General features: G+C 37.5%; 1 protein-coding gene across 2 annotated transcripts; it reads right to left on the bottom strand.

Moving 5' to 3' along the window:
* Positions 1-7668: 7668 nt before the first annotated feature.
* LOC124153566 (zinc finger protein 569-like) lies at positions 7669-27286 on the bottom strand. 2 transcript variants are annotated; one of them, XM_046526812.1, is made up of 7 exons: positions 27187-27286; positions 21746-21885; positions 21446-21624; positions 18091-18240; positions 16818-17294; positions 13703-13833; positions 7669-10290 (listed from the first exon to the last, which is right to left on the bottom strand). In XM_046526812.1, exons 2-7 carry the CDS (start codon positions 21816-21818, stop codon positions 7971-7973), a joined length of 3330 nt encoding a protein of 1109 aa, XP_046382768.1. In that variant the 5' UTR covers positions 21819-21885; positions 27187-27286; the 3' UTR covers positions 7669-7970. The 2 variants fall into 2 exon arrangements, with proteins under 2 accessions (XP_046382768.1, XP_046382769.1); XM_046526813.1 differs by lacking the exon at positions 27187-27286 and adding an exon at positions 23335-23424.
* Positions 27287-27954: the final 668 nt, after the last annotated feature.

Consider the following 27954-nt stretch of genomic DNA (forward strand, 5'->3'; position numbering starts at 1 on the left):
CTTGTTGCTTTTTTTGTGTGCCTTAACATGAAGTTAGTGTCAACTTGTTACTTTCTACGGTAATTTTTTTACCCAAAATGAGAGGTGCTTCTGCTTGTGTATCAGCATTAGGTATACGATACATAATAGGGATAATGGAAGGATAGAAAATCCCAATACTTGTTTCTGAATGAAAATTGTTATCTACCTATTGTAACTAATCCCGATGCATTAGCACTCAACATGTGATTGCTTGCATATCTATCTTATGAAGTGCCTTCCCTGTGATCTATCCTTTATTTCCTCAGATTTTGTTATGAAGTTTTGAGGTCTTATGTTATACTGCTCTTGGTAGTATTTACTTCATATCGATCAAAGATGTTTTCCACTTTGTCCTGGTAGCTTTGCTGACACTGAAGTAAGGATAGGAGAGAGCAAGTTTTGAATTAAATGGTGAATTGCATGAAGATTGAATGGGATGTGTCCCTCAGTAACAACCCCCTGCCTTCCCAACACACATTACTGATCTGATAGTGTGAATAGCCTTTTTTGAAATGAGGCAGTTAATTTATTTTTTGTTGAAGCTTAATTCCCATTTTTAAACTCATGAGGCAGTAAAGTACTTGGCTCGGGTTATAACTTGTATAAGACTGATACTATATCTTCATATTCCATAATAACATTGGAATTTTTCCAGTCACAGGGTTTCAAAGTTGGTTGCAGTTTTATAGTGGCTATTGACACCAAAAATTTAGGCCAAGACAAGCTCATGATGTTCTTGGTATCAGGAGCCCAACATTCATTAAACAAAATGCTGAAGCCATTGATACTAATTTTTAAGCTTGTACCCTAGACTAGGGTTCATCACACATTGTAAGCCAGCAATTGGAATACTCAATGCATCTTCCCAGACTACCTTCTTTATAACCTGATTCTTTGCTGACTTGAAAGAGCCACTGATTGGTTAACCACCCTGCATCTGAATGGAATTACGGTCTTACTCTGCCGTGCAAGGTAGGAATGTGTGGGGGATAGAGGTCTTGTTAGTAGGTCGCTGGTGAATACGTACAGTCACTTTCGAAAGTTTTAGGGCAAGGTTTGTGGTGCCACTTCTGCTTCTTTAGAAATTTTAGTTTCCCTTACTCTTTTTGTTTGCCTATGAAGATAAATGGACTCAGAGGGAGTAGTTATTTGCAAATTGATCATTGTGTTTTATGTCGGATTTAATGATTATTTTGTGTGCATTTACTGCATACTTCCCCTGATTTTCACTGTTGGTTAGTATTGTCCATATTATAATACTCAAGCTGCATGCAGCTGCTGTGGACTGGTTGAGTAAACGTGCAATTACGTTGGTAGAGGTTGTGAGATCAAATCCCTGACGTGGAAAAAATTGGTCATTTTTTTTTCAAGTCGTTCTCTCGTTTTGTATTTCTTTATAAATTTCAAATCATTTTAAATTCACTGCAACAGCATCACATAATTTTTTCATTATAATGAGTCACATGTAAGTTAAGAATGTGGTCTTCTCCTTTTAACGGCAATTAAAAGGCAAGGGTTTCAAAAAAGAGCCGGTGGTAATGGGCGGATAAAAACCCGGCGTTGGCATTATTGAACAGTTCAAAGACTGGTGCTAGGAGGCGCACACTGAACTCAAATGCATGATTAGATAAAAATTTCTGAGTGATAACCATGGAAACACAAGCTGTGAAACTGTAAACTATTGCAAAGCAGAAAAAATGAAAAGCATATGAAAAGGTTCATTGAAGTATTCATTTTCTCCGTTCTTCCTGCAAATTTCATTCACATATTGGTATTAAAACACATTGAATCTCTTTATAAACTATAGATAAGTACTAAATAATAATTATGACAATACATTAGCAAAAAAAAACACTTCATCACAGCAATTTAACGCTCTTACCACTTCTCCATGTCACGAATTACCAGTATGAGAAAATTGAAGACTGCTTTAGTTTTGAAGCTGTAATCATGGGAAAAGGACCTGGGAAACATAAAAAATGCAATAGCGAACTAAAGAAAAGCATGTGTTTCACAAATAGCTATGAAAGAGCAAAGGAGCACACAGTTGAATCCAAACCTTACGTGGACAGATGATAAGCATGGTAGAAAGTGGAAAAAGTTGCCTATTTAGCTGGGCTACTGAATGTGTCTCAGAATATAGTTTGCATGGCAAGGCGACGAGTCTCTGATAGATAGGCAAAGGAGCGGCACACCTCGAACCACTGTAAATTTTTCCATTTGATCGAGGATTACCCTCTGTGTAGAGTAGTTGCCTTATCCTGGGAGGTGCAATTGGGATGCAGCTATGCAACAGTTAGAGGCGGGTGATGGGGAATAGTATTCAGAACCACAAACCTGCCCTCAAGCCATTCTTAACAGACCGACTCAAGTATTTGAGGCTACATTATTCAGTGGGAACAATTTAGTTAGGGAATAGGTTTTTTTTAACTTCACCATTTTTGCAGCAATATTCAGCTGGTAAGTATGACACCTTTTCGCCAGTCTTCAGCAATTATGTTAACACTGACGCACAGTTTTTATCTGCCATTCAGATAACAAGGAAGAATAGAATTGCAGAGGATGAGGAATGCACAGTATTGAACTAATTCTTTCATGTCGTAAATTACTAAGAATTTTGAGCATTGTTTCATCAATTCAAGGTGATTAATAAGTGTATTAGAGCACATTGGATATATCTGTGAATATACTGACCGAATGCATGGGGAAATTGGATAATATTGTATATTTTAGATTATCTAATTAGGTTATTACATTTTCTGCTAACTTATTACTCGTTGAAATTCATTTACAAGACACATTTAAAAAAATGTATTGTAAGCTTTATTTTTAAGTAACCCAGATCATAGTGTGGTTAATAATGAAAGGAAAAGAACGACTATCCCCCGAACAAGTACATTAACGCCGAAGACAGGTTATTATCCAATCATTACCACCAGATAGCCCTCACGAGGCGGGTGATTAGCATGGTGTTCATGACAGAAAATCTTAAAAACCTACAGCAATCTAAACCAATTGATAAATTTGCAATGATCAGCTGGTAAGTATGACACCTTTTCGCCAGTCTTCAGCAATTATGTTAACACTGACGCACAGTTTTTATCTGCCATTCACTGCTCTTGCTAATACCTAACCTTCAAAATGTTGCAGCCATTCACAGAAATTATACATCTAACCCTAGCCTATTCCTAACTTTTATATGACTCATTATCGTAAATGAAGTTTATAAAGAGGTTGCAGTAAATTTAAAATGATTTTAATTCCATAAAGAAATACACTATTACTAGTAAACGACCTTAAAAAATATATTAGCAATTTTTTCAATGTCTGGTATTCTATCTCAAGATCATTACCATCTGAGTCACATGTTTACTCCACTAGGCCACCAAAAACTCTAGTGGCATAGGTATTATATATGTCAAATACGAACCAACAGTGTAAACGGGCAAGTATGCAGTAAATGTACACTAAATAATCATTAAATCCGGCATTAATCGAAACATAATGATCAATTCGCAAGTAACATTTCCCTTTGAGTGCATATCTTTACCCAAAAATGAAATATTATCGTTGAGTAACCAAGGAAAACATAAAAGAATAAGGGAAACTAAAATTCCTCAAGAAGCAGAAGTGGCACCCACAAACTTGGTCCTAAAACTTTTGAAAGTGACTGTAGATTGCATAGATGTGTGAACAGAGGCATGGCCAATTCACAGATTCAGTCTAGAAATGCCAGTGTTTCCGTCTGAGGACCTTTCCTAGTCACCTCACATTGTAGATATAGCACCCAAAAACTTCTTTCTTTCCCCATCCCTGGAAAGCTTCAGTAGTAGTTAAGTAGACCCTCGTTATTACGAAATTCACGGGACCGAGAAACCGGAGGTTCGTAATAACGAAGTTCGTATGAACGTGTCTTTTAGGAATCTTTTCATAAAGCTATGCAAGGCATCGAGAAGTGCGGTTATCCTGCAGAATGCAACACTGCATTGCAATTGTGTGGGAACTCACTATTTTGACGAACTGACCTAGCTAGGCGTGCGACGCTGCCGGAGCTGAAAAAAACCGGTGTACGCGGGAAGGAAGAACGGGCGAAACGCTGAACAGTTCCTGACTTCACCTTAGACTAAGTGATACTTTGTTTAGATTATGCCCCAAGTGCAAGTTCCTTTACGCCACACCGCGTCGCATCGGCCAACTCGAAAGTTGCCACATTTGAAATTTCGGGCACGCTTGAACTTTTCCAATTTTTGTTTCTCTACAAGTTCGTGAATCGTATATTCTTCAGGAGAGGACTTACTTTACGTTCAATTTACAAGTGGTAATGAATGGGTCACCATGAATCCACAGGCATGAAGCTTATCATATGATGTTGCGTGCATACTTACATAATTATCTCCTACTGAAGAAAGAACCATAATTGACGCTGTTGCGCACAGTTCTCGAGGATAACTTAAACGTAGCATAGTGTATATCCACCTAAATGCCATTCCTTATTCGTGGAACTTCATAATAAAGTTCTTTTTGTAGCCGACGGGACCAGGAATGAGGTTCGTAATAATGTTTCCTTTACCATAGATTGGATAGGCCATTTCGTAGGGACCTGATTTGCCTCTTAATAACGAGAGTCTACTGTACAATTTTGGGACAGTATAGGCTTGATCAAAGCAATTCATAACAGGGCTCTATTGCTCACTCCAGATGAAGCCCACATATTTGAAGCCTGGAGATGTTATTGGAGGAAGGTATTGATGCATGAAGAGCCTATTCTGAAACAATTCAATTGTTATAACAATCAGATCAATAAGTTCTTAATAATAAAATTTACATTACTTGACAAGCACACACTGTATGAGCCAGGGTTCTTCCCCCTTTAAAACCTCATCCAAGAAAACTATCCCATTTAGCCCATCTTAACATACAAAGTTGAACTAAGGTTGTCAGAACAGATACATACATATTCACTTCCTACCTGAAAGCTTTCAGGAACCTTCATAGTAATATGAATGTCAATGATGACTAGTTATTTTCAGAGAAGTTCACACTTAAGAATGATAAATGAAAAAACTTTGTGTAATGCGTCGTATGCTAATAAAAACTGTGGAAGTCCACAAAGTGTTTTCATTTACCTTTGCAATATGTTCCATAACATTTCACCACACCGTTGAATACACATAAGAAGCAGGAATGGGAAGTAGTGGCGAGAGGCTTGACTCGTGAAACATATTCCCTTGTTAGACAAAATAACAGAAAAAAAACATTGAAAAAAATAGTATACTAGAGGGAGTACCCAATATTGATATCCTTGTTATTGAATGGAACTAAAATGTTGATAGAAACATAAAACCAAGTTGCACTTGAGAAGTGGAGAAAAGAGAGCCATTTCAACCAAAGAAAATGGATATCTTCCTTCTTGTGCAAGGATCAAATTTAAGCACAAGGTGAAATGCATAATCAATACAAGTAGAGAATTCCATTTCGTAAATTATATAGGTAAACTTAACCATGTAGACAATGTTGACATATAATGATATCATGATAAATAAATAATGATATTTTTGACCAAGTCTTGAACCCCTAAGCACAGCTTTATATAAAATCAGAATGAATTCATTGGATCTATAATAAGTGGTTAATGTACTTAAAATATTATAGACAATGTGAAATAAAGAACTGTGCAGCTTTGCAATAAATATAATCCTCATTTCACTCAAAATTCCCACTCAACTTGTTGGGCAATGAGACAATATGTATTGTTCTTATTAATTAACCTGACGTAAATACCAACTAAAATGACATGAAAATAGCATTTACGTTTTTACATACAAGGCATGTTCAGAAAATGATGGGAATTTTAGTATAATGAAAAACAATTAGTCTACATAAATGTTGTCACCTTCAAGTGGTTCTTCCAATCCTCGAAACACTTCTCAAACCTGATCTTTGGGATAGCCTTCAGTTCTGTCACCGATTTATTCTTAAGTCATCTATGCATGTAAAACAACAGCCAGGGGATATGGAGGCGGAATCAAATCATACTGTTTTTTTTTGCCAAAAAATCATGAACAAGCAAAGTACATATGAGTAGATCACCAAGCTCATAAAAACACATCTAACCTCAGCAGCAGCCACAAACAAAGTAAACAAATTAGTACAGCTGAAAATTATCACACTTCAAGGGCATCATGCCAGCATAATAAAATAATGACTCGCCAAACTTGCTAGAAATTTACAAATTTAGTCCCCGTTATTTTCTGAATGCAATTCATGAATGCCATATGCTATTCTGCATTGCAAAGAATAGCATTTATGATTACATGGTAATTATGACCATCGTCATAATCAGCAGTCATTGATCCTAAGATTGATTTGGTGCAGCTCTCCACTCAATCCTCATATCAGCTAATCATTTGAAACCTTCATAATTTTTCTGCTTTATGCATCTCATCCTTGGCCCTCTGTTACCTCTCCCTTTCGCCGAAACTTTTCACAATACAACACAACACAATAATTTTCATTATTCCATCATGCCCTATGATGTGGCCGACTGAATTGTCCAACCTTTAACCCGAGGTTTTTTAAAGACTATTTCCTACTCTTCTTCCACGTTACATACACTATCTATTCATTTTATCCTAATCATTCTTCTTTAACATCACATTTCAAAAGCTATTTCAACTTTAATTTCTCCGCTACTATCATAGTCCATGCCTCACTACCATGAAGAAGCATGCTCCTAATAAATTGCTTCTTAACTTCAACCCTTGTATTCTCAACTGTAAGGAGACCACTCTTATTGAGGAATGCCCTCCTTTCTTGGGCTATGCTACTGACTATTCCCTTCTTACTTTATCCATAATTTGTCACTCAGCTACCCAAGTGGCATAACTATTCACTTTTAGTTCATGGTTATCGTTTATGGAGTATACCCTTGGTGGCTTAAAACTTAGCCAAGGGTATTTATGATAGGTTCAGGGATAGTCTGGGGTGAATGAGGGCCCTCAGCTGGGGCTCTTCGTACCAGGGTATTCGGGGGTCCTCTCCCGGAAAAGTTAAGCAAATTGCATGACTAGAATAGACCTTTCAAAAAAGCTTTCTTTTCTGACTTCATTTTAGTTATTTTGTACATAATCTATTTACACTAATTATGTTGTAAATATAGCAGCTAATGAAAATGTAGAATTTTATAATTGCAAAAAAATTTGGTTAAAATAAACTGAATCCTTTTCTTCTTTGAAAACTTTTCTTTATTACACCTTACATATATTCTTCACAATAGACATGAGTGTTGCGGGAGGGCCCCCAAAGCTCGGCGCTCTCAGGGATTGCAGACCAGCTGACCAGGCCAGACTGCCCCTGGATAGTTTTATCAAAAAGTTCCCCAATTCTGATGAAAAACCTGCTTTTTTACACCTATGTGCACATGAGCTACTTAAGATGCAAGTAAATATCTCCTAATAAAAATAAAAATAAGCAGTTTCTTCCTATTTAATGAATAAGGCAAAGTATGCCAACAAAATTTTCTAGTATGGGAAAAAAAGTTGGGAACTTAAGGGTTAAGTCCATAGTGATTATGAAAGAAAACCATCCCAGGTTCAGGACATGGCAACAAAACTTTTGGAACAAGAACTGAAAAGAAAAAAAACTTCATACTTGCAGAAATTTTAATCACTGTTGGCAGTGGTTTATCTATAGAAATGACAAATTGCTTTTTTGGAATATATTTCATATTTCAATCATTACCCTTCATTGAGTAGCCTAACTGTTAAAACATGAATAAATGCCAGCAGTTATCATGACATAACAATTCAATCAATCAATATATAAACATAATTCTCTTGATTTCATTTTTGAAGCAAATGAAGCATTTACTGTGGACACATTAATGAAAAACATGAACAACACAACAATATGAAAGGTAAATGAATCCAAGGCAGCTCTATGCATTACAACTAGTCCTCGTACTGTATAGAAATCCCATTTCCCAATAAGTTCTCATCGTCAGCCACAACTGTTATTTCTGATGAACTTGTCATCAAATCCTGAGCATTGATGATGATCGTACCAGGAGGCAAGTTTGCAAGGGAATCCCCATTCTCCAGTTGGAGGGTGGAATGCATTGGTGGGCAGGTCTGAACCTCACACGTTTCCGTATCTGCTGTGATCTCCACAAGAGACAAGGCTTGACCCTCGTAACTGTTCGAACCATCATCCAGGAGACCCACACTAGGGATGGAAACACCCCTCCTTGGCTTCTCATGCGTTTTCTCGTGTTTACGAGCATCTCCCTTTTGCGCAAACCTCCGGCCACAAACTTTGCAGCTGTAGGGGCGTTCTCCAGTGTGAGTCCTCTGGTGGATTTCAAGTGCCTCCTTCCGGCGGAACTTCTTCCCACAGAACTCGCATGGGAACGGCCTACTGTCCGAGTGGGTGGATGAGTGTTGCCGGAGGGCTGCGGCGCAACGGAATGACTTGCCACACTCCTTGCACCCGTATGGGCGTTCTCCCGTGTGGCTCCGTTGGTGGACTGTGAGTGCGGCTCGGGAGGAGAAAGCACGGGAGCACACCGAACAGGTGAAAGGGCGCTCACCCGTATGGGTCCTCTCGTGCACTTTGAGCGATGTACTTTGCGAGAAACTTTTCCCACACTGCCCACACGAATACGGCCGCTCGCCTGTGTGGGTCCTCATGTGGAGGGTTAGGGAAACCTTAGACGAGAGGAATTTCCCACAGATCTCACACTTGCAAGCCATCGCAAGCTCTGGCTCTGGTTCGTCCCCTTCGGCCACCATCGCCGCCTCCAGCTCCTCCTCTCCGTGGGTTCGCCGGTGGCGGAGGACCAGGCCGATGCTGGGAAAGCTCTCACCACACACACGGCACGTGAAAACACCCTCCTTCCCGTGGCGCTTCTGGTGCTGCATCATGTTGCCCTTGCGGTTGAACCATGCACCGCAGACACCACACTTAAATTGGGGAGCAGCAGAGTGGACTGCAGCGTGCTGTCTGAGCTGCTGTTTCTTGTAGAAGGACTTTCCACAGTGTTCACACACAAATGGTTTGTCTCCAGTGTGAAGTCTCATGTGCTCCCGGACCAGGAATTGACACCGGAACGCCTTGGAGCAGATGGGACACTGATGTGCCTTGTTCGCCATCGGGTCGTCCGAGTGGGTGCGTTTGTGGGCGTTTAGGTTGCTGACGTGCTTGAATCCTTTACCGCACTGATCACAGAGATATGGTTTCTCGCTCGAGTGAGTCGTAATGTGGATCTGAAGACTACTGCGTGATGTGTAGGATTTACCACACAAGTTGCACTGGTAAGGGCGATCGCCGTAGTGCTTCAGCTCATGCTTTCGCAACATGATACGGGACTTAAACTCCTCAGAGCAGATGCCACACCTGAACTCGGCAGCATGGTAGTTGGCCTCGTGTTTCTTCAAGGCAGCTTCTGAACGGCAGAGGCGGGAACAGAAACGGCAAGGCAAGCGCTCATCATGCTTAATCCTACGATGTGTTTCCAGAGCTGTAACCGAGACAAACTTAATCTTGCAAATGGGGCATGTGATATTCCTCAGCATGGGAAATCGACTTCTTTTCACAAGCCTTTGTATAGTGCCCATAATTTTGCTTTTCAAGTTGGGATCCATCTCTTCAAATTCCTTTGATAGTTTCATACGCATAGCTGATTTAGCCTTTGCCTCTTTTGATTTTTCCTTTCCAGATCCATCAGCTTGATCATAATTTGCCTGTTCATCAGTTTCATCCACACTCACTCTGGCAACTGCAGTGACTTTCAATTCTGGATCAGGGCTTTCATCACGGGGCCTGTTTTCCTTTTTATCACCTTCCCACTGGGTTTTCCTTGAACGTGATTTACTTGAAATGCAGTGTGCCTCGATATGTTTTTCATACTCTGCTTTAGAATCATAAAACACTTTATCACATCTGAAGCAACAAAAAACATTAGATCTATGCTCTTTCATCTGATGTGAAATAAGATTCACTCTCCCGATAAAGGTTTCTGAACAATAACTACAAGTCTCATGCTTTTGGTTCCAGTGAGTGTATGAATGATCTGGGACTGATTCTCCTTCATCATCATTAGGTTCAAGCTTTATTTGCACATCTTCATACTGTTTCTTCTCAACAGTCATATGAATTTCAGAGGTTTGCTCATTGCCCATGTATTGAACGCTTGAGTTCTCATCGATGGGCTTTGCATTTTTGTTTATTATAACAACATGACCCTCTTTAGGTACCCCATCAGGAGATGCCCTTAAAAAGAAACATACACTCATTAAAATAGCATAGCAAAAATAACACCTTTATGATACAAACACTAGTTTGTTAGTTTCTGCAGCATAACATGTGCATATAGTTACATAGGTAATACTGACAATAAACTAGAAAATCAAATCACTATCAATAAATGCATTAATACATAGTAACCACACTTAACCCTTAACATTAATTTTCAATGCGTAGGTAGTAAAACACTGAATGCTAATATATATGCAAAATATTTCCTGGGAAATGATAGAAGCCCAAATGGAAAAATGTAGTGAATTGTTACACTTCCTGAACAAATGAAAGCATAATTGTGTTCAACTTGGAATTACTGACACCTTTACAACATCACAGTTCCTTTGGATGCTACAATACCTACAGCAGGAGCTGAGACAGCTACAAGACAGTGTTGTTTTAAGGAAGATGATACATGCACGCCATCACCTTATTGTTAATTGGCAAGCTAAACTATCATCCTCATTCCATGGAACGTTACTGAGGATGGACCAGTAAACCTGATCTCATCCATTTAGTTCTACTTGCAAACTTCAGCATGTGCAAAATTATATTTAAAATAAAAAAAAACATTAAACAAATTTCATTTGCTTCATTTGGACTTTCAGTCTTCTACAATTAATTTGGTGATCCTTATGCATGCTTATTATTGAATTGATAGTAAAGAATTTATTACATCTATTCCTTATGTTTGCAAATACTCATTAATTAGTTAAAAAATAATGGTTAGTCAGTTTCATGTTTAAAAAAATGTTGATATCCAATAAAAAAATGGCCCAAGCTAAATAGAAAGAAAATCAATGAAAAAGTTCAATATTTTTTTAAGGAAAAAATTATGAATAAGGCCAAGATTGCAACCTTTGCCCCTATACCCTTTTTTCCAACTGATGGCGGATGACCTTGAATGCGCTCGAAGCCCACCCACTCTTCTAGCCAATCACAGAAGAGTGGTGGGTGAAAGTGTGTAGGAGGCCGAAGTCTCTCTCCGACTTTCGGGCAGTGAACATCACTCCACAGCTTGCAGCATTGCCAAACATTATCTGTGGAGATCGCACTCGCACTGCCCCAGGTACAGTTATTTCCATGGACTGGCAACACTGGTTGGCCGTATGGAGGGGAGCGGAGGGGAAAAGGGAAGGGGATGGAGGGGAATGGTGAGGTGTAAGGGGCAGTGCTTCTGACTGGCTTCTAGCTCTCAACAGCCCAGCCGACAACAGTTCGGAAAAAGGATATAAAAGTGTAAAAAAATACCTAGCACCCAATGAAGGTTTAAGAAAAGTAAGTGCACAGTGTAATGGCAAGAATACACTGATGCAAGACTACAAAAATGGATCGATTTTTGACCAAAGACTTAAACTTTGATATGCATGATTTTTAGTACATAGACAGATCATTAAATTCACAGATTATACCAATACTCCACAGCCTTGCTGATGTTTATTTTTCAAGGACATGTATCTAAGGTTATTCCGTCATACTAAGAAATTATAAAATGCCAGTCACTCAACGGTTAATTTTTATTGGCATCTGGAAGGAAATCCATGAGGCAGCACTAAATTAGATGTCATGTCTGAATAGAGATGATCGGTTGCGTTAGTACATTTGTTTGTCTGACACTACTCCACCTGACCCGCCTGCTGAGTGGTGCGATAGCATGGAACTCTACGCGGCTTGTGAAAAGTACCACATGAAAATTAATTAATTACAGCCAAACTAAGGCCCATTCAACTATACCACTACTAGTTCAGGGATGTGTTCACCAATCCGAAGGCAATAAAAAATACCGCATTGAAAAAGGCGAAGCAACTTTCATGGTCTTCCCTTGTTAGCCGAATATCAATAGCATTATGATGGACAAGCATTGAAGGAGAAGTTCATGAGCAAAAAAATGCGTGGCGTTTATAACTGTACTAATCAGTGTGAGAAAAATGCTGTCTCTCAATATAGATTTCCCTGAAACCCTGATTTGAGACAGAAGTGGGGGCACACCTTGAGAATGGGCAAAAGTTAGCTAGTTTACTAAAGAAAAAATAAGAATAGGAAAGGCTAAAATACATGAAGGGTATGACAACGTCCATGTATTTTTAATACCTACTTAAAAGATGTTCGTGTAAATATAGGAGTGTCAGAGTGATGCAGACAGAAGGAAGGTTGATCAACTTTGTAATAACTGTCGATGAATTTTCAGCTATCCTATAACCCAGGAAAGTGAGAGTTTGGGGAGGTAATTAGAATCGTGACAACTGATAATAATGTGAAGCGGCTAAAAGCAAGAAATAACTCGTAATAACTGTCGATGAATTTTCAGCTATCCTATAACCCAGGAAAGTGAGAGTTTGGGGAGGTAATTAGAATCGTGACAACTGATAATAATGTGAAGCGGCTAAAAGCAAGAAATAACTCGTAATAGTATTCCAAACCCAGCATGCATAGGCACTATGCTGAAGTACCATGAATGCCATGCATCTGTATATTTAATGTAGGCTAGGTGACAGAACTTGTTTATGAAGTTTTAAATTTGTAATCTAACATTAACAGCAAGATAGTCTGACGTAAGGGAATCAAAAGCAGAACAGGAGAAACAGGACACAGGGAGGGAGCTAATTATTAAGTCTATGAGGGTTTCTGAGTGGGAAGTGATATAGGTTGGATCACTATTTACAACGTTAAAACAAGATATTAGCTAGTATGATCTTAGGTTTTCCCGGCGTATCATTTGCAGAAAAGTTTCTCGGGTTTTCCACCGGTTGATGTCATCCAAACCCGAGAAACTTTTCTGCAAGATATTAGCTTATTGAGGACGGATGGCTTATGTGAGGAGATGCCTATATTATTGCTTGATGATTTTAATAATGATCTATTGCAAAGATGATTAACAAAATCATCAAATATTATACAAGAATACAGGAAAAGAGGCGACAATTTTCTTCTAAAAAATTTGGACCTTGTGTGACTTGCCATTAATACCGCTTATTTCGTCGGTACAAGCCCATTACAAGAACCAAATGTTAAAGTGCTTCAACCACCACAACTTCCAATATGTGATTACAGCATTCCACTTCATATCCCTCAACGAAGGGCCTCTTGAAGTCTTTTTTGAACACTAAAATGTTGGATATGGAGAAAATTACTTCATCCATTATTCACCTCTGAGAATTACATAAGTATTCGCTGCACAAAATTGCTGACAACAAATCTGTTTCGTTCACCGCCAGGCTGAAGCACTAGTATAAAAACTGGCCAATCATGGCTATCTCATTTCTCGAATTGACCAACAGATGTCAGCTACTTTGATTCCTCTTGCCAATAATATGCCATCACACAATAAATATGAAATTAATTCCTCATTCCTAAGGTATATTCAATACTATGAATGTATACTCACTTGTTCACATCCTTGGCGTTAACATCCAGCTTTAATTCTCTAAGAGTTTGGGCAATTTGAGTGTGGTCAGGCAATTTCCCATTATTCTTCACTTTAACGACAACCACCTTGAATTTTGGCTTCTTAGTCACCTAAAATATTATAAATGGTTTGTAAATAGCATTTAAAAATTGAAAATAAAATGATAAAAATTATTAGATTGAGTGATAGTAAAAAAAAGATCACTTTCATATGCACGTGACTTGGAAAACTCAACAAGGAATGAATGCATGAATGTATAAATTAAATAAATGAATGATGATAATACTTCATAGAAATTCCAAATGTTAAGCATGGTAAATGAAACAACTTTGTACTTGCCACACAGATTTTTAATTACCGATCGATTTTAATGGCTTAGTGTCATTTTAATGTTATGCTTGAGATGCAGTGTAATAACAATCATTATTATTGTGAGACGAGATGATTTAAATGTAAGATGAAAATTAAAATAGGAAAGATTACAGATTCTCTATTTTATTGTATTATTGAAAGAAACATTCAATTTTCCACAAAAATAAAATATTACTACTGAACAAGATTTTGATGTTGCTACATCATTTTCAAGGTACAAAAACGAACTATTTTGTACCTTTAAGATGATGTAGTGGTACTGAAACCTTGGTCGGAAGTAAAAGTTTATTATATGGAAAATTGTATGTGTTTCTTTCAATATGGAAAAATTCCCCTCCATCACGCTTAGTTCTTCTAATTTTATTTATATTATTAATAAACATTATTATCAGCAGTCATCAATCCAAAGATTGGTTTGATGCAGTTATCCCCTCTGTTCAGAAAAAAATCTACTCTGAATTTACTACGTAAATTTAGCCTATACCCTGTTCTACCCTTATGTAAAGATTTCCTAATAAAATGAGAACGCTGCACTTTTTATCATAATAACTTATCTTGAATCTGGCTAATCTGTACTGTAGTCTTTTGATATCTGCTATCACTCCTACTACATTAGTCCCACATGCTTGCAGCATACTCCCAGTGAGGCCTCACTAGAATCTTACGAATCGTAGATTGTGACAGGGATGTAGCAAGGGCGATGTGTTGGGGGTTATGGGGGCACGACCTGGGGGGCCAGGAGGGGTGGAATCTCTCTCTGGGGAAAATGTGAACATTCTTGCCGGCAAAAATCACATTTAATGGTATTTTGGTAAGTTACACAATTACAGGCTTGTACGGAGGGCAGGGCAGTCTCGCTATGCTTGCAGTTATTCATGGCGAAGGGCGTTCAAGGGGATGGGAGTGGTAGGGGAGGGGGGAGGATGATGCACCGAGGAGATGGAGGGAGGGCAATGAGGGGATGGGACTGGGAGGGGGGGCGAGAGTTTGAAAGTTGACCGGGGATTGATTTAATGGCAACATTTAATATTTTAGAGCCACCGTGTGGTTTTAGGAAAGAAAAAACTGTGCCCTTCAGCAAGCTTACTCTTTTGCTTTCTCATTTTTGCTAGTTGGAACACCATGCGGTAGTAAAACCTCTTCCGTCGTTTTATTTAGTGCTATGGTGGCAAGCTTGTCTCTGCCTTTTTGGCGGCAAATATATGTTGTGTATAACCTCTCAGCTTTCATACTAGAATGCTCAATACTCTTTTGGACGGACGTATCTTGCAATGCACACACACATAGTATACTACACATACATATTAAACCGCTCGTTCTCTGACTTCCACCCATAATGGCATGGTTCCTTCACACCCAAAATCGTAACTTAATAAGGTAATATGGTAGATGGATGGGAAAGATAAGTTACAACAAAAACTAACAATAAGTCTTCCACTTTCAGCCATTTTCTCATACTTTTCAAATAAAAGAATGAGTAAGTTGGCATCCATTTTTCATGAGTTGGTGACTTCATTAAAGTTCTGATTTATCAAATCATTCCGAGACACCCGATTCTTGGTGGGAAGAATCGCCCATTTGTAGTGTAAATTTCAACAAACCTCTGAGACAATTTTGTGAGATTTAGCGGAGAAGCGGCGAGCCGCTTGGTAGGAGTCGGTGACATCATGAAATTTTTGGTGACGGAAAAAAGTGAGTCACACTAACTAAGTGGGTGAATGATAACCGACGTCTGTGGAAATGCCAACATTACCTTGCTTTAATATTTATGCCAAAGCTTTTGCATCAAAATCCATGATAAATAATGCTTTTTCTCCTCTATTTTCAATACTTCCACTAATTCTTGCCCTAAGAAATGATTTTCCCCATTTTGTAGAAAATTGTGTGAAAACCCTGTGGATATCTGTGGCAAATTTAGATTCAGAAAGAGGTTTTTCCACTTACGGAATAATTCTGACTGATAAAAGAACCACTCCCAAAAAATATAGAATTAATGTCAAGTTTGACCTTTGGATCCTGATTCCACTAAAAGAAGGATTCAGCTAGAATGTGCCAATTTTAAATGCCTGAGTGTGAATACTTTGAGATGGCACATTAAAAAAAAATATTTATTGCCAGAAGCAACCAATTAGTATATACATACATATTTGCAAGTGTTGACATTATATTTTTCTTTAGACCTAAAAGACTTTAGTTATCAATGTGTTAAGTCAAAACTATAGGTTTATTACATCATGCAGGGCAATGTGAGTTAATTTTTGGCCATTCAAACATGTTCCCCATCCATACAAATTCTGCATTTCTCTAGCTTTGTGAGGTTGGCATACATAGCAAATAGTGTTTATCGTATATGCATCTAACAAATGCTCAACTTATTCCTTTCATCATATGCTTTGATCCTTCTTTATAAAGTTTTTTACCATTGAAAATATATCTAATAAGCTTCCACACATTTTTTGGCGAAATTATTGTTTTAGGGATAAAAAAGAATACATGAGACATGAGCAAATTTTTATGACGAAACTGTATTTTTATGACGAAACTGGAATTTTATGACGAAATTATAACCTGAGATTGACAGATTTTTACGATGAAATTCACAGTTTTTATTCACCAATAATCTTTGCCTCTACTTACTGGGAGTTGATCAGTTGACTCAAAATAAATATCTACAATAATGTCATAAATAAATTTTTTGAATTCTGAGTCATATGTACCTTACCTTTTCAACTGAAGAGTCTGAGCTTATTCTCTTTCCCTCAGCTGCTGCTTTCATATCTGAAACAGCTTGATCTATTGATTTTTGTATTTCATCGGCTGGATACTTAGGTGGCAGAACAACAAGTCTCTTGGTTTCGGGCACAGTACCGACATTAGAACGTTGCAAGACATCCATAAATCGCTGAACCATTTCATGGTCATCAATTTGTGAAGCATCATCATTATAATGATGAATGGACTCATTGTCATCATCATCCTCATCATCAATGCCATTTTCACCATCATTTCCACTTTGGTTATCATTAAAACTGGAATCACTAAAGGTGTTTCTCTTATCATCTACACCTTTCTCATTCTCAAAAGCAATAACTGGTTCGCAGAAAGTAGAGAAATCAGTCTCATTCACAGTAAACATTTCATCAACGGCTGGCTCATTATCATCAATTTCATTCATTGGCTCCACCTTTACTGATGGTTTCTGGAAGAGAAAAATGCATAAACTGGAATAATTGAACACTTTGCAGAATATTTTACAAGGACACAAATAGAACAATAAAAAATAACTTTTCACAAAGGTGAAAATCATTCTAAATGACCAGGAAGTATTATTATCAGAGACTGCAGATACTTAACAAAAGTAGGGAATCTTGTTCATGCATGAGGTCTTCATTTACTACCACAAATTATAAGGCAGGACTCTTTGAGAGGATAAACAAATTGGAATGTCTGGGTCATAAGAGCCCTTCAATTTTGCTTAAGTAATGCAAACTGTACCATTTTATTAATGCTAGAAGAACAAGAATGCTAGTCATCCTTGGAGGCTGAAGGGGTCAAATTTCACCCTTCCTTTTGCAACCAAGATAATTCATTCCACTGCTTTCACATCCCCTCTACTATAGATATCATAAATTGTACAATAAAGCCTTAATATTCACAAATAATATTTTTAAGGACAGTTCAGTTCCTCTTTTTAATAGGTTTTCATTCTGGTTTGGTTCCTGCAGGGCTATTCTGCTTCCTAATACTACCCTTTCTGCAGGTAAGCATGAAAATTATAGTTGGTACTGTACGTTCGGTTCACTTTTTTTAAACACTGGTCATTTTTTGAGAAGGTAATTCATTTCAACGTGGATAAAAAATTAATTCTATGGTCTTTAACCAAAACAGACTCTTATTAAATGATAAATTTGGTTTTGAACACACTCTTTGACCAGATACTTTTTCCCCGATAGTATATTTCTAATTTATGAATAAATATATGAAAATTGTCTAACCTTAAATTCCATTGGACCTCTTTTGGGAATAAGTAATTCAGCTAGTATCATTTGAGATTTGATACAGGTACTGATGAGTTGAATCAAATGATCCAACTTATCAATACATGTTTCACACACCTCAACAGGAAGTCTATCTGTTTCAGCAACCTGTAAAATGAAGTGAACCATTATTGAATCATTCACCAACATAAAAAGATGAAAGACTACCAGGTAATCAACTTTGAAATGCAGTGTCTCATGCAAGTAATAAGCACTGATTATCGCCTATAGCATAATTCCCTGCGTAAAAAAACAATATTTTTATGAGCCCTACAAATATTGATTTTAAATTTTTTTCTTGAGAATCCTCAACTTCTTATGTGGCAGTGAATTCTTTGAATTCAAATTTATTGCTTGCAGGCACCAAAATTCATGCTGAGCAAAATTGCATATCTGACAGTATTTCCTTGATTGATCCATTTTGAAAGTTCAAAAAGTACTTCACCCAATTCACTACCATAAAAATGCTATAGAGATAGGTCAGTTTCGGTACCCGGTTCTCGGTACGGCTGGTTCTTGGCTGTGGAACCGGTATCGAGAACCTGTAGCATAAAGGTTGTCCACGGCACGGCGGCATTCTTTCAACTTACCATTGGTCTCTATGAACGTCTTAAAACGAGTCAAATCGCGCCCATTTGGCCCGGCGATGTGTCGTCTATGGCGTGAAATACTGACAATGCTACATTGAGTCTGCTTTCAGACTAAATGCCTTTTCGTCGGTAGCCATTCACGTGAAATTCAGGTGGCTTTCCGACGAGATGACCGGAGACGACTCTCTGCAATGCCATGTGCCGTGCCGTGAACGTCGACCAGCGGAAAATCGTTTCCTCTGAAAGTGGTCTTACGATTGAATCATGTACGTATACAGTAATTCTTCGACATACAAGCAAGATGCGTTCCATTGGAACTTGATTAACTAGCATAGCAACTAGCAAATCTATGCTAGGCATTAAAAGATGTGGTTATCCTGCAGAATGCAACACTGCATTACAATGTTGCGTTAGCTCACGGTCGTCCAGTTTATCCACGGTGTCGCTGTACTCAGGGGCGGATACAGAAAAAACTCGAGGGGGGGGCGCAACATATCTTGAGTTGTCTTTACTTTTATCGTAATAAAAGATCACAGTCAAGTCACAACCAAAGTATAAGAAAATTTTATTTAAAATGATTGTAAACATGTAAAAGATAATGCCACCTTATGATATGAAAAAGTTGCAATTGTGGTTTTGCAATGTTCGGCAATACGGGCGGACCCGCAAGGGGGGGGCGCGCGCCCCCTGCGCCCCCCATCTGTATCCGCCACTGGCTGTACTGGCGTGTTGGCGTGTCTATTGTTGAGGTTATAATAACTGTGACAGTGAAGCATTCGAACAACTTGTCAATTTCAGTAACACTTTAAGCTAAATCGCAGAATAGTGAATATATTTGAACTGACTCACAAGTTACAACAAATTAACGGATGATGTTGTCAGAAGTTGAGGGAGTTTCCCTATTGATCCTGATGATGTACAGTATGTATACTGCGCTCCAAGCATACTCTGCTTGGCCCTTCAAAATCAACATCGACCACTACTCTTTCCAGTGAACACCTGCTCATGGCAATATTTCTGCCAAAAAAAGAATAGGTTAGACCCAGATAGGGTAAAAATGTTGAATTTCTTAAATCAAAACCTGGAGAAAGAACCAGTGCCTGACTTATGTAATGTTACTTATTGGTCAATAGTGCATTCTTTAACAACGTGTTATTTTAACTTTTTTGCTTAGCAAATAAAATGATGGAGACGATCTGAAGTTTTTTTTCCAGAGCTTTCCTGCTAATTTACATCATTAGTGAAATTATTTTCATTCACTTCTTGCGGTTGTTCATTTAAATTTGCCAATAATTCAGATAATAAGAGTTCATCCTTGGAACTGAGTATTCAGAACCGATAACCGATGGGGGAGAACTGGACTGGTAACGAGAACCGAAAAAATTTAAGAACCGACTCATCCTTAAAATATTACACTACTACTTGTCATTGAACCCCCTAATTCTTGCAAAACAATCTGCCTAACCTCCAACCAAACGCATGTTAAGGCAATAGGAGTACATAATTAAAATATTATATTTAATAAATTTAAATTAATGTATTATTTTATGATTAAATTTACTCTCAAACTAGTTTCATAATCAATTTCTTAATAACAAATTCACCAGTGAGAATAAAGAATAAAATGTGAATAAAATAATAAAATCACACAGAAGAAAGGAAATATGATGGGGAAATGACTCATAAAAATTTCTATCATGATCCTCCATTTTTCTATTGATTTTTAGGAAGATGAAACAGGAATCATTGCAAAGGTTTGATTTAGTGATGAGTGAAATTCTCTTTTCTTGACATGTAGGTTTCCAGCACACCTACATTTATGCACCTCAAAATTGAAGAAATGGGAAGAAAGCAAACATTAGTTCATCAATTTTTTCAGGGTTTAATAAGAAAAAATAATGCCATAAACTCACAATAATTAACCATTAATGGCTTACCAGCAAATGAATGGGATGATTTCCTTCCCACTATAGCTTCAAGACTGATAAAAAAACTCAAATTCTGATTCTCAACAAAAATCCTTTCTTAGAGTGCATGTCTGTATACCAGACACAAGGATAATTTGAAAATCGTACGGATATATCCTCAACGGTGAGAAAGATATATAAAAACAAAAAATATGTCACAAGAAAAATACATATGTCTTTCAAGTAAGTAACGATTATAGGCATAAGTGACCCTCAAATCAATCATAATTCGCAATTCTATTCCTTCACCTTGATTACAGGACATCTCAAAGTAGCACAGTTGATTGGGCCATCATTGGGGAACGGTTCTGAGCATAGGCGGATCCAGGGGGGGGCACGTGCCCCCCCCAGACCCTAAAAAATATGCTAGATTTTTAATACGGTCCCATTATCATTTCGTTCATTTTGTATGACAAGGTATCCTTGTGCCCCCCCCTGAACAAAATCCTGGATACGGCCTTGCTTGTGCCCCTCCCAGAAAGAAATCCTGGATCCGCCCCTGGTTCTGAGCAATGGTTGGTCAAAAGTTACTTTATGCCTGCTTTGCCAACTGTTATCCAATGTTAATGGCCCAACCATTGGCATAACTGTTCCGATTATTCTCATTACTATCCATTCCGATTAATCTTAATATCTTACGATTATCCATTTTGGCTTCCCATATCCTTACTTAGGATTGATAATCAAAATTCTACAATATTTAACAAAGAAAATATGGTTTATTTAAAGAGAAAATATGAATAATGAGCCACTTACTGTGATTGGAAGATATTTGTTGATTTTCAGAGCCAATCGTAAACCTCGTCCTCTCAACCCAAAAATGGGAACAAGTTTACGGTCACCTTCAGCACATACACGACATAGGTTCACCACTCTATTGGTGCATTCTGATTCAACTTTATTTAAATTAGTACTAGTCGGTTTTACCACTCTACCTGAAAATATAAAAATAAAGTACTGAATGTAAATGAGCTTGTATATATACTTCCTAACGGCTAAAAATTGAACCAAACTTACACATTTTTGAATGAATACTCATTAATAAAATAACTATACCTGGATCAATCAAAACTTCCTGAACAATTGGGATAACTTTTGAAGGAATAGTTTCCATCTTTTGGATATCCATGGTTTGAACCGTTGGACCTATCTTCTTTGAGATGGATATAGTTGAGACCTTTCCATCGACCCAACATCTGCAAAGAGGAATATTAGTAGATTTAAAAACAATGAAACCTTTAGTTTCGATCAAGAAAGCTTTCACAACAAAAAATAAATTCTGATAGTATATTTTGGAACTCTCCAAAACAAAAAGGCACTCTTTTCATAATTTGGCAGTTTACACAATTGAAATTGTAAAATAATGGAGTAAGTTTTAGGTTATCACGGAATGCAAAAATAATCCTCAGTTATGAGACCTTCTCAATTGAAAAGAAAACATGAATATTTTGTTTTACGGCATACAGATACAGAAGTAAAACCTAAGCAGCACAATGGATATTTGTACATATGTAAAGAAAAAGAAGAAAGATTGAAGACACCTGAAGGATTGAAGACACCTGGCGTTTACCAAGTGCCATGTGGGTGCGGGAAAATATACATCGGTGAGACGGGCCGCACTATAGACACGCGGCTCAAAGAACATAAGCGCCACCTCCGCCTAGGACAGCCCGAAAAGTCAGCCATCACAGAGCATTGGATGGAATGCAAAAATACTGTTAAGTTTGACGACACCAAGATGCTCTGCCGATCCAATGGCTTCTGGGATCGACTCATTAAAGTCTATTGAAATTAGACTGTCTAAGAATACCATCAATAGAGACTCCGGATATGCTCTGAGCAGCACCTGGAAACCTGTGCTCAAGACTATACAAAAGGCTAGGCAAAACCACCAATCAGAGCATGCCGCTGACGACAGCCAATCAGCAGTCACCTGACCACCAGAGTGACTGTATATAAGCAAGTCAAATTCTCACTCGACATTCACAGCCCTGAGGACGATGACCGAGTCGGACATCGAAACGTTGGCAGATATGGAGTTCCTGACCCGGTGGCGATCCCGAGAACTCTTTACCATGTACATATGTACTTTGAAACTGGCACCTATTTATACTTTGGCTGAAAGATGTCACTATTTAGTAATTTTATTTTGAGGAGATATTTAATGACTTCAGCAAAAATTCTTCCATGTCGTTGTGGGGTAAAGAACGCATAAGTGAAATACAAGAGTGCATCCTATATTAGCATTTTTTACAAAATAAATATTTGAAGTTCCTATAGAGCGGTTGTAGAAAATGTGATTATGTAGCAAATGAGTGGTTATTAAATTTGGTTTTGATAAAACTTTTAAGTTTAAAACAAAGTAGAACCTCATTTTTACATTCCCAGATTTTATGCTTCCCTGATTTTTGCACCAATTTCTCTTTGAATCCCAAAAAATATGATTCCTTTTGCCTCCTCCTACATTTTACGCTTTCTAAATGTTAAAAATTTTGAGGCACCAGGAGAGATGCAAAAATTAGAGTTAATGGTGATTAGGTAGGAACCACACCCAGTTATCTACATACCTATTAGAAGTTGCACACTTGCGGTGTCAGATTACATTAGTGATTATAGTAGCACCAGTAAGTGAAATCATTCATTACCTATTGACTGGTGATATGTTGTCAGCTGATTCTTAATAGTAGGTCAAACACTAGTAGCTGGACTGTTGTGTCAAACTTTCAGCCACAACACTGTAATCAGATGTTGGAAATATTATGGGATTGCTACAAAAAATTGCGGTGTCCCTCAACGCTCCGTCCTTGGACCTCTCTTGTTCACTCTGTATACTCTTGATCTGACTAATAGCATCACTCACTGTAAATATATGCTGTACACAGATGACTTACAAATATATGTTCATTCTACCGTATAAGAGCTTCAATACAAAATCAACATGATTAACTCAGAGATTCGCTCAATATGCAGCTGAGCTGAATTGAACTGCCTTCAGATAAACCCAAACAAAACTTAAGCTATAATTTTTGGTAATAAAAGACTTCTAAACACAATTGCTTGCGACAGCCTCCCCAATTTAAGTGTCGCTTCCACCACTGTGCTGGTAACCAAGACTGTAAGATATCTTGGACTCACGCTCACCTGCAATCTATCATGGGATCAGCATGTGCTTGGAGTATGTAATAAAGGGAATAAGGCTCTTTATTTACTGAAACTACAAATGAAAAATCTTCCTATTTCCATGAGAATTATGCTTGTCACATGTGCTATCTTCCCCATTATTGATTACTGTATACTAGTCTATAATGACTTACCTAGTGTATTTGAAATGTGTCTGCAATGGTTAATAAACTCCTGTGTTAGATTTATATTTGATTTACGTAGAGAAAAACATTTGTCCAAATTCTACACTGACCTGAAATGGTTACCTCTTCACAGTCAAAGGAATTATATCCTGGGATCTTTTCTGTTCTCCTTATTCCAAAAACAGACTCCTGCTTACCTGTACGAATTATTCATCCCCCCGCAAAAAAGTTACTGGAATTTCCACCCGCCGTGTTTCTGACCTTCAAATTCCTCAAGCCCGCACCAATATATATTTCAAATCTTTTCATCCAAATGCATCTAGATTTTGGAACTATCTACTGCCAAATATAAAGACATCACAATCACTTCAGTCGTTTAAAGGAAGGCTGAACTCCTATCTCAAATCTGGGGCCTAATTCAGTCTCCTCAACTCATTGAAGTTATCATCTTAAAGTTATGATGTTATCAAAACTCTCTACATAAATGTGTATATGTATGTGTGTGCTCATTACAGTCTGTGTTAAAACTTATATTTTTGTGTTATTAGTATTGAATATTTGACATTTTTTGTCTAATTATCTACAACCTGTTAGCCTATCAATAATCTCCATGATGCCATATTTTTGTTAAAATGCCTTTTATTAAGATTAGAACATTTCCCGTATTTTCCATTTTTTGCTCTCATAGCTTTTACCTAGAGCATAATAAAAATATTCATTCATTCATCATATGGAATCTGAAACCATTGAATTGACTTCCTACCCTTTGTATTGACTATCTGAAACCATTGAATTGACTTCCTACCCATTGTATTGACTATCAGCTCACATATTACCGGACTAATATTTCAGCAAAAGCAGCAAGATGCACTGTTATAATGGATTGAGTATGCTTCATTATGAATGCATTCTGTCAATAATAGATGTTGTCTACATTGATTAAATATTTTTTTATTTGTGTGCAGAGTGTTGGCATTTTTAAACAGCTGGTGATGATGCGTAACATCTCTCTCCATTATGATTCCAAAAGTCATTGAGAGTCAATCCGACACTATCATATTCTCTGTGACGCTATTGAATAGTAAAAAAAATGTCAGGTACCAGATCCAACGGTTAGATCTGAAAGTTACATGGTAGTCTAACGGATTAGTAAAAGTAACTTCACTCAGTATACTTACTACACAATTTATTTTTTAGACCAAGTTTTCACCAAATGCATCATTATCAAGATACAAATTTCAGTAGTGCATTTCCATACATACTAAGAGATACAAGGAGGGAGAGGGAAAGAAGATAGTAGCAGAGGTGGGGGAATACTCTGATACAGTACATGGGTCTGCAAGACCTAACTAATGGAATATTATTCTTTGGCATAAATCATGACTCTTCAGAGAATTCAGAATCTCCCTCTTCCTTTTTCCATCACAAAAGTCAAAGATGGAGTGCTGGAAACCTGCCTCCCAAAGCCAGTGGCGGATACAGAAAACACTCAAGGGGGGGGGGGCGCAAAAGATATATTGAGTTGCCTTTACTTTTATCGCGATAAAAAATAATCAAGTCACCGGCAGAGTAAAATAAAATTTTAATTAAAGTAATTATACACATATACAAGACAATGCCATGTTATGATAAAAAAAGTCACAATCGTGGTTCTGCAATGGTTGCCAATACGGCCGGACCCGCAAGGGAGGGGCGCGCGCCCCCCATCTGTATCCGCCACTGCCCTAAGCATAATTTGCACTGGTCACATGCATGGAGATGGCAAAAGAAGTGGTGAATTCTGAGGGAATTGACTCGAATTGCAAAAGGTGATTGGTAAAAAAAAAGAGAGGTAGGGAGAAATACAGGAAATTTTGGGTGGGAGAGAGCAATCGAATGTAAAAATTGCATAATACATATTAAGATTATCCAATTTAGCTCAGGGCAGCTACGCTTCTCCAATCCCAACCTGTTTACTGTGAGGAGGGAGATAGTGTGACATATTTGAATTTCCTATATCGTGAATTAGAGGTTGAGGAAACATAGCCAACAGAGAAAATCAAGCAAAGACTAACTGCCGATTATATTTACAGGTGGATTGGAATTTAACTAATGAAAGACAGGCCAGATAACATGAAGCTTGAATCAAAAGGATGCTAATTACAGCCGAGATAACTGATGAAATATTTACAACTTCACACAAAGACAGGTCCTAGATTGATAGCCACCATAACAGCCAAAAAAATAACCCCATGAAGCCTAAAGGATTCTTCGCACAGGACATTGCATACTGCTACAGGGCTTTTGAGGCAAATCCAGTGGTCTAAGGATTGATTCTAAGAGAATAACTCATCTCCTATGCGACATCAAACACTACCTCGATCCAGTGGACCACAACTTGAACCCTCTAATGGGTTTTCTAAGCAATTACTAGAACATCTTTTTAGGACCGAGAGACTTGAAGCCAAACGGATAAAACAGGACATCATTTATTAAGCTTATTTTTAGAATGTTTGAAGAGGTAAAACTATAGTATAGAATAAGTAAAATAACTTTGTTGATAATCTCTACCTGATGATGCTATCATCAGGCAGAGATTATCATCATTAGGTAGATATTAGATATCATCATAATCATTAGATGCTGAAACCGTCGTGCTATTTAAAATGAAGTGTGGAATAAGACAGTTATTTTCTTTAATCTATAATGAAGCAATTCCACAAAGTAACGCCTAAGACCGTGTCTTATGGTAAAACTATAGAAACGATTTCCTGCCATAGCACAATACAAACGAAAAGTTAGCATTAAATAACATCCTTAGGAACCATGCGAGGAGGCTTTTTCCCCAAAGCGGTTAAGGAAATTTATCTCTACACGGTGGGTCATAAAAGGATAAAAAAATTAAAAAGCCTAGATTCACAGAGTGAGGAATTATCCACATATATACAGAAATTTCTAAGTATTCGTGAAAACCCCTTGACTAAAGAAAATTTTATATTACCCCTGCATCATAGTTAATTACTGCGTTGATTATAGAAAAATGCTCCATTTATCAACTGACAAGTGAATTCAGCGATAGAGCGAGCAAATTACTGACGTTACATGCGTTCAACTTCTTCAAAAACATTTTCGTGCCTTGCATTGGAATCACCGCAAATATAGAGCAGATGAGAATATTCATTCTAAAAACAAAATCGTGAAAAACATACTCACATACACCTTCGTTGAACAAGATACGATATTAACGGCACGTTGCGGAGGTTCTCAAATGAAACTGAAACAGCTGAAAATCACTTGCTTTTTCAAATGAATGCGGGATGTTGCGTAATTATTTTTCTTATTATTTCCCTCTAGTGTTTTGGTTTAAAGCCGGTTTTTCTAATTTATGAAAACTAATTACTTTTTAAGCTCGAATCATTGGAATTTATTATGGATTTTCTCTAACAAGATAGAAGTAATTGTTGTATATTTTGCCTGATGACTTTAGTATACGAATTAGCAATACTTTGGAGACAATGGAATTATTGCTTTTTTTAGAAATAAATCGAGCAGATATCAGAGCTTGAGTCAATTTAGACTTTTGAAGCAATTCTTATACTTCTGTTGAAATTTCTTAAATATATATTGGTCTCAATGGACTCCCTGATGGAAGACTTCATTGCCACCACCACATTTTAAGCGCACTTATGACGTATAGCGTGATGATATTTATCCAGCTGTAATATTGTAGGCATAGTTTGGGATGTCTTCCGATATTGAATTATTTTCAATCATAATATAGACGTCTTATTCGGAACGAATCGTGAAGAATTCGAAGCAGGATCAATACAAGACTTTGTGTCTCAATGAAATCACCTGGTAAAAATTCCTATTTATTATTATTGTCTAGAGTTAAAATTAGTTTTCCCTATAATGCGGCTCACTCCTTCTTTTCAGGAACTTTTCTAAAAACGGCTGAAACCATGAGAAATTAAATTATGG

This window comes from Ischnura elegans, chromosome 2 (assembly GCF_921293095.1).
Source record: "Ischnura elegans chromosome 2, ioIscEleg1.1, whole genome shotgun sequence".
NCBI classification, from domain to species: Eukaryota; Metazoa; Arthropoda; class Insecta; order Odonata; family Coenagrionidae; genus Ischnura; species Ischnura elegans.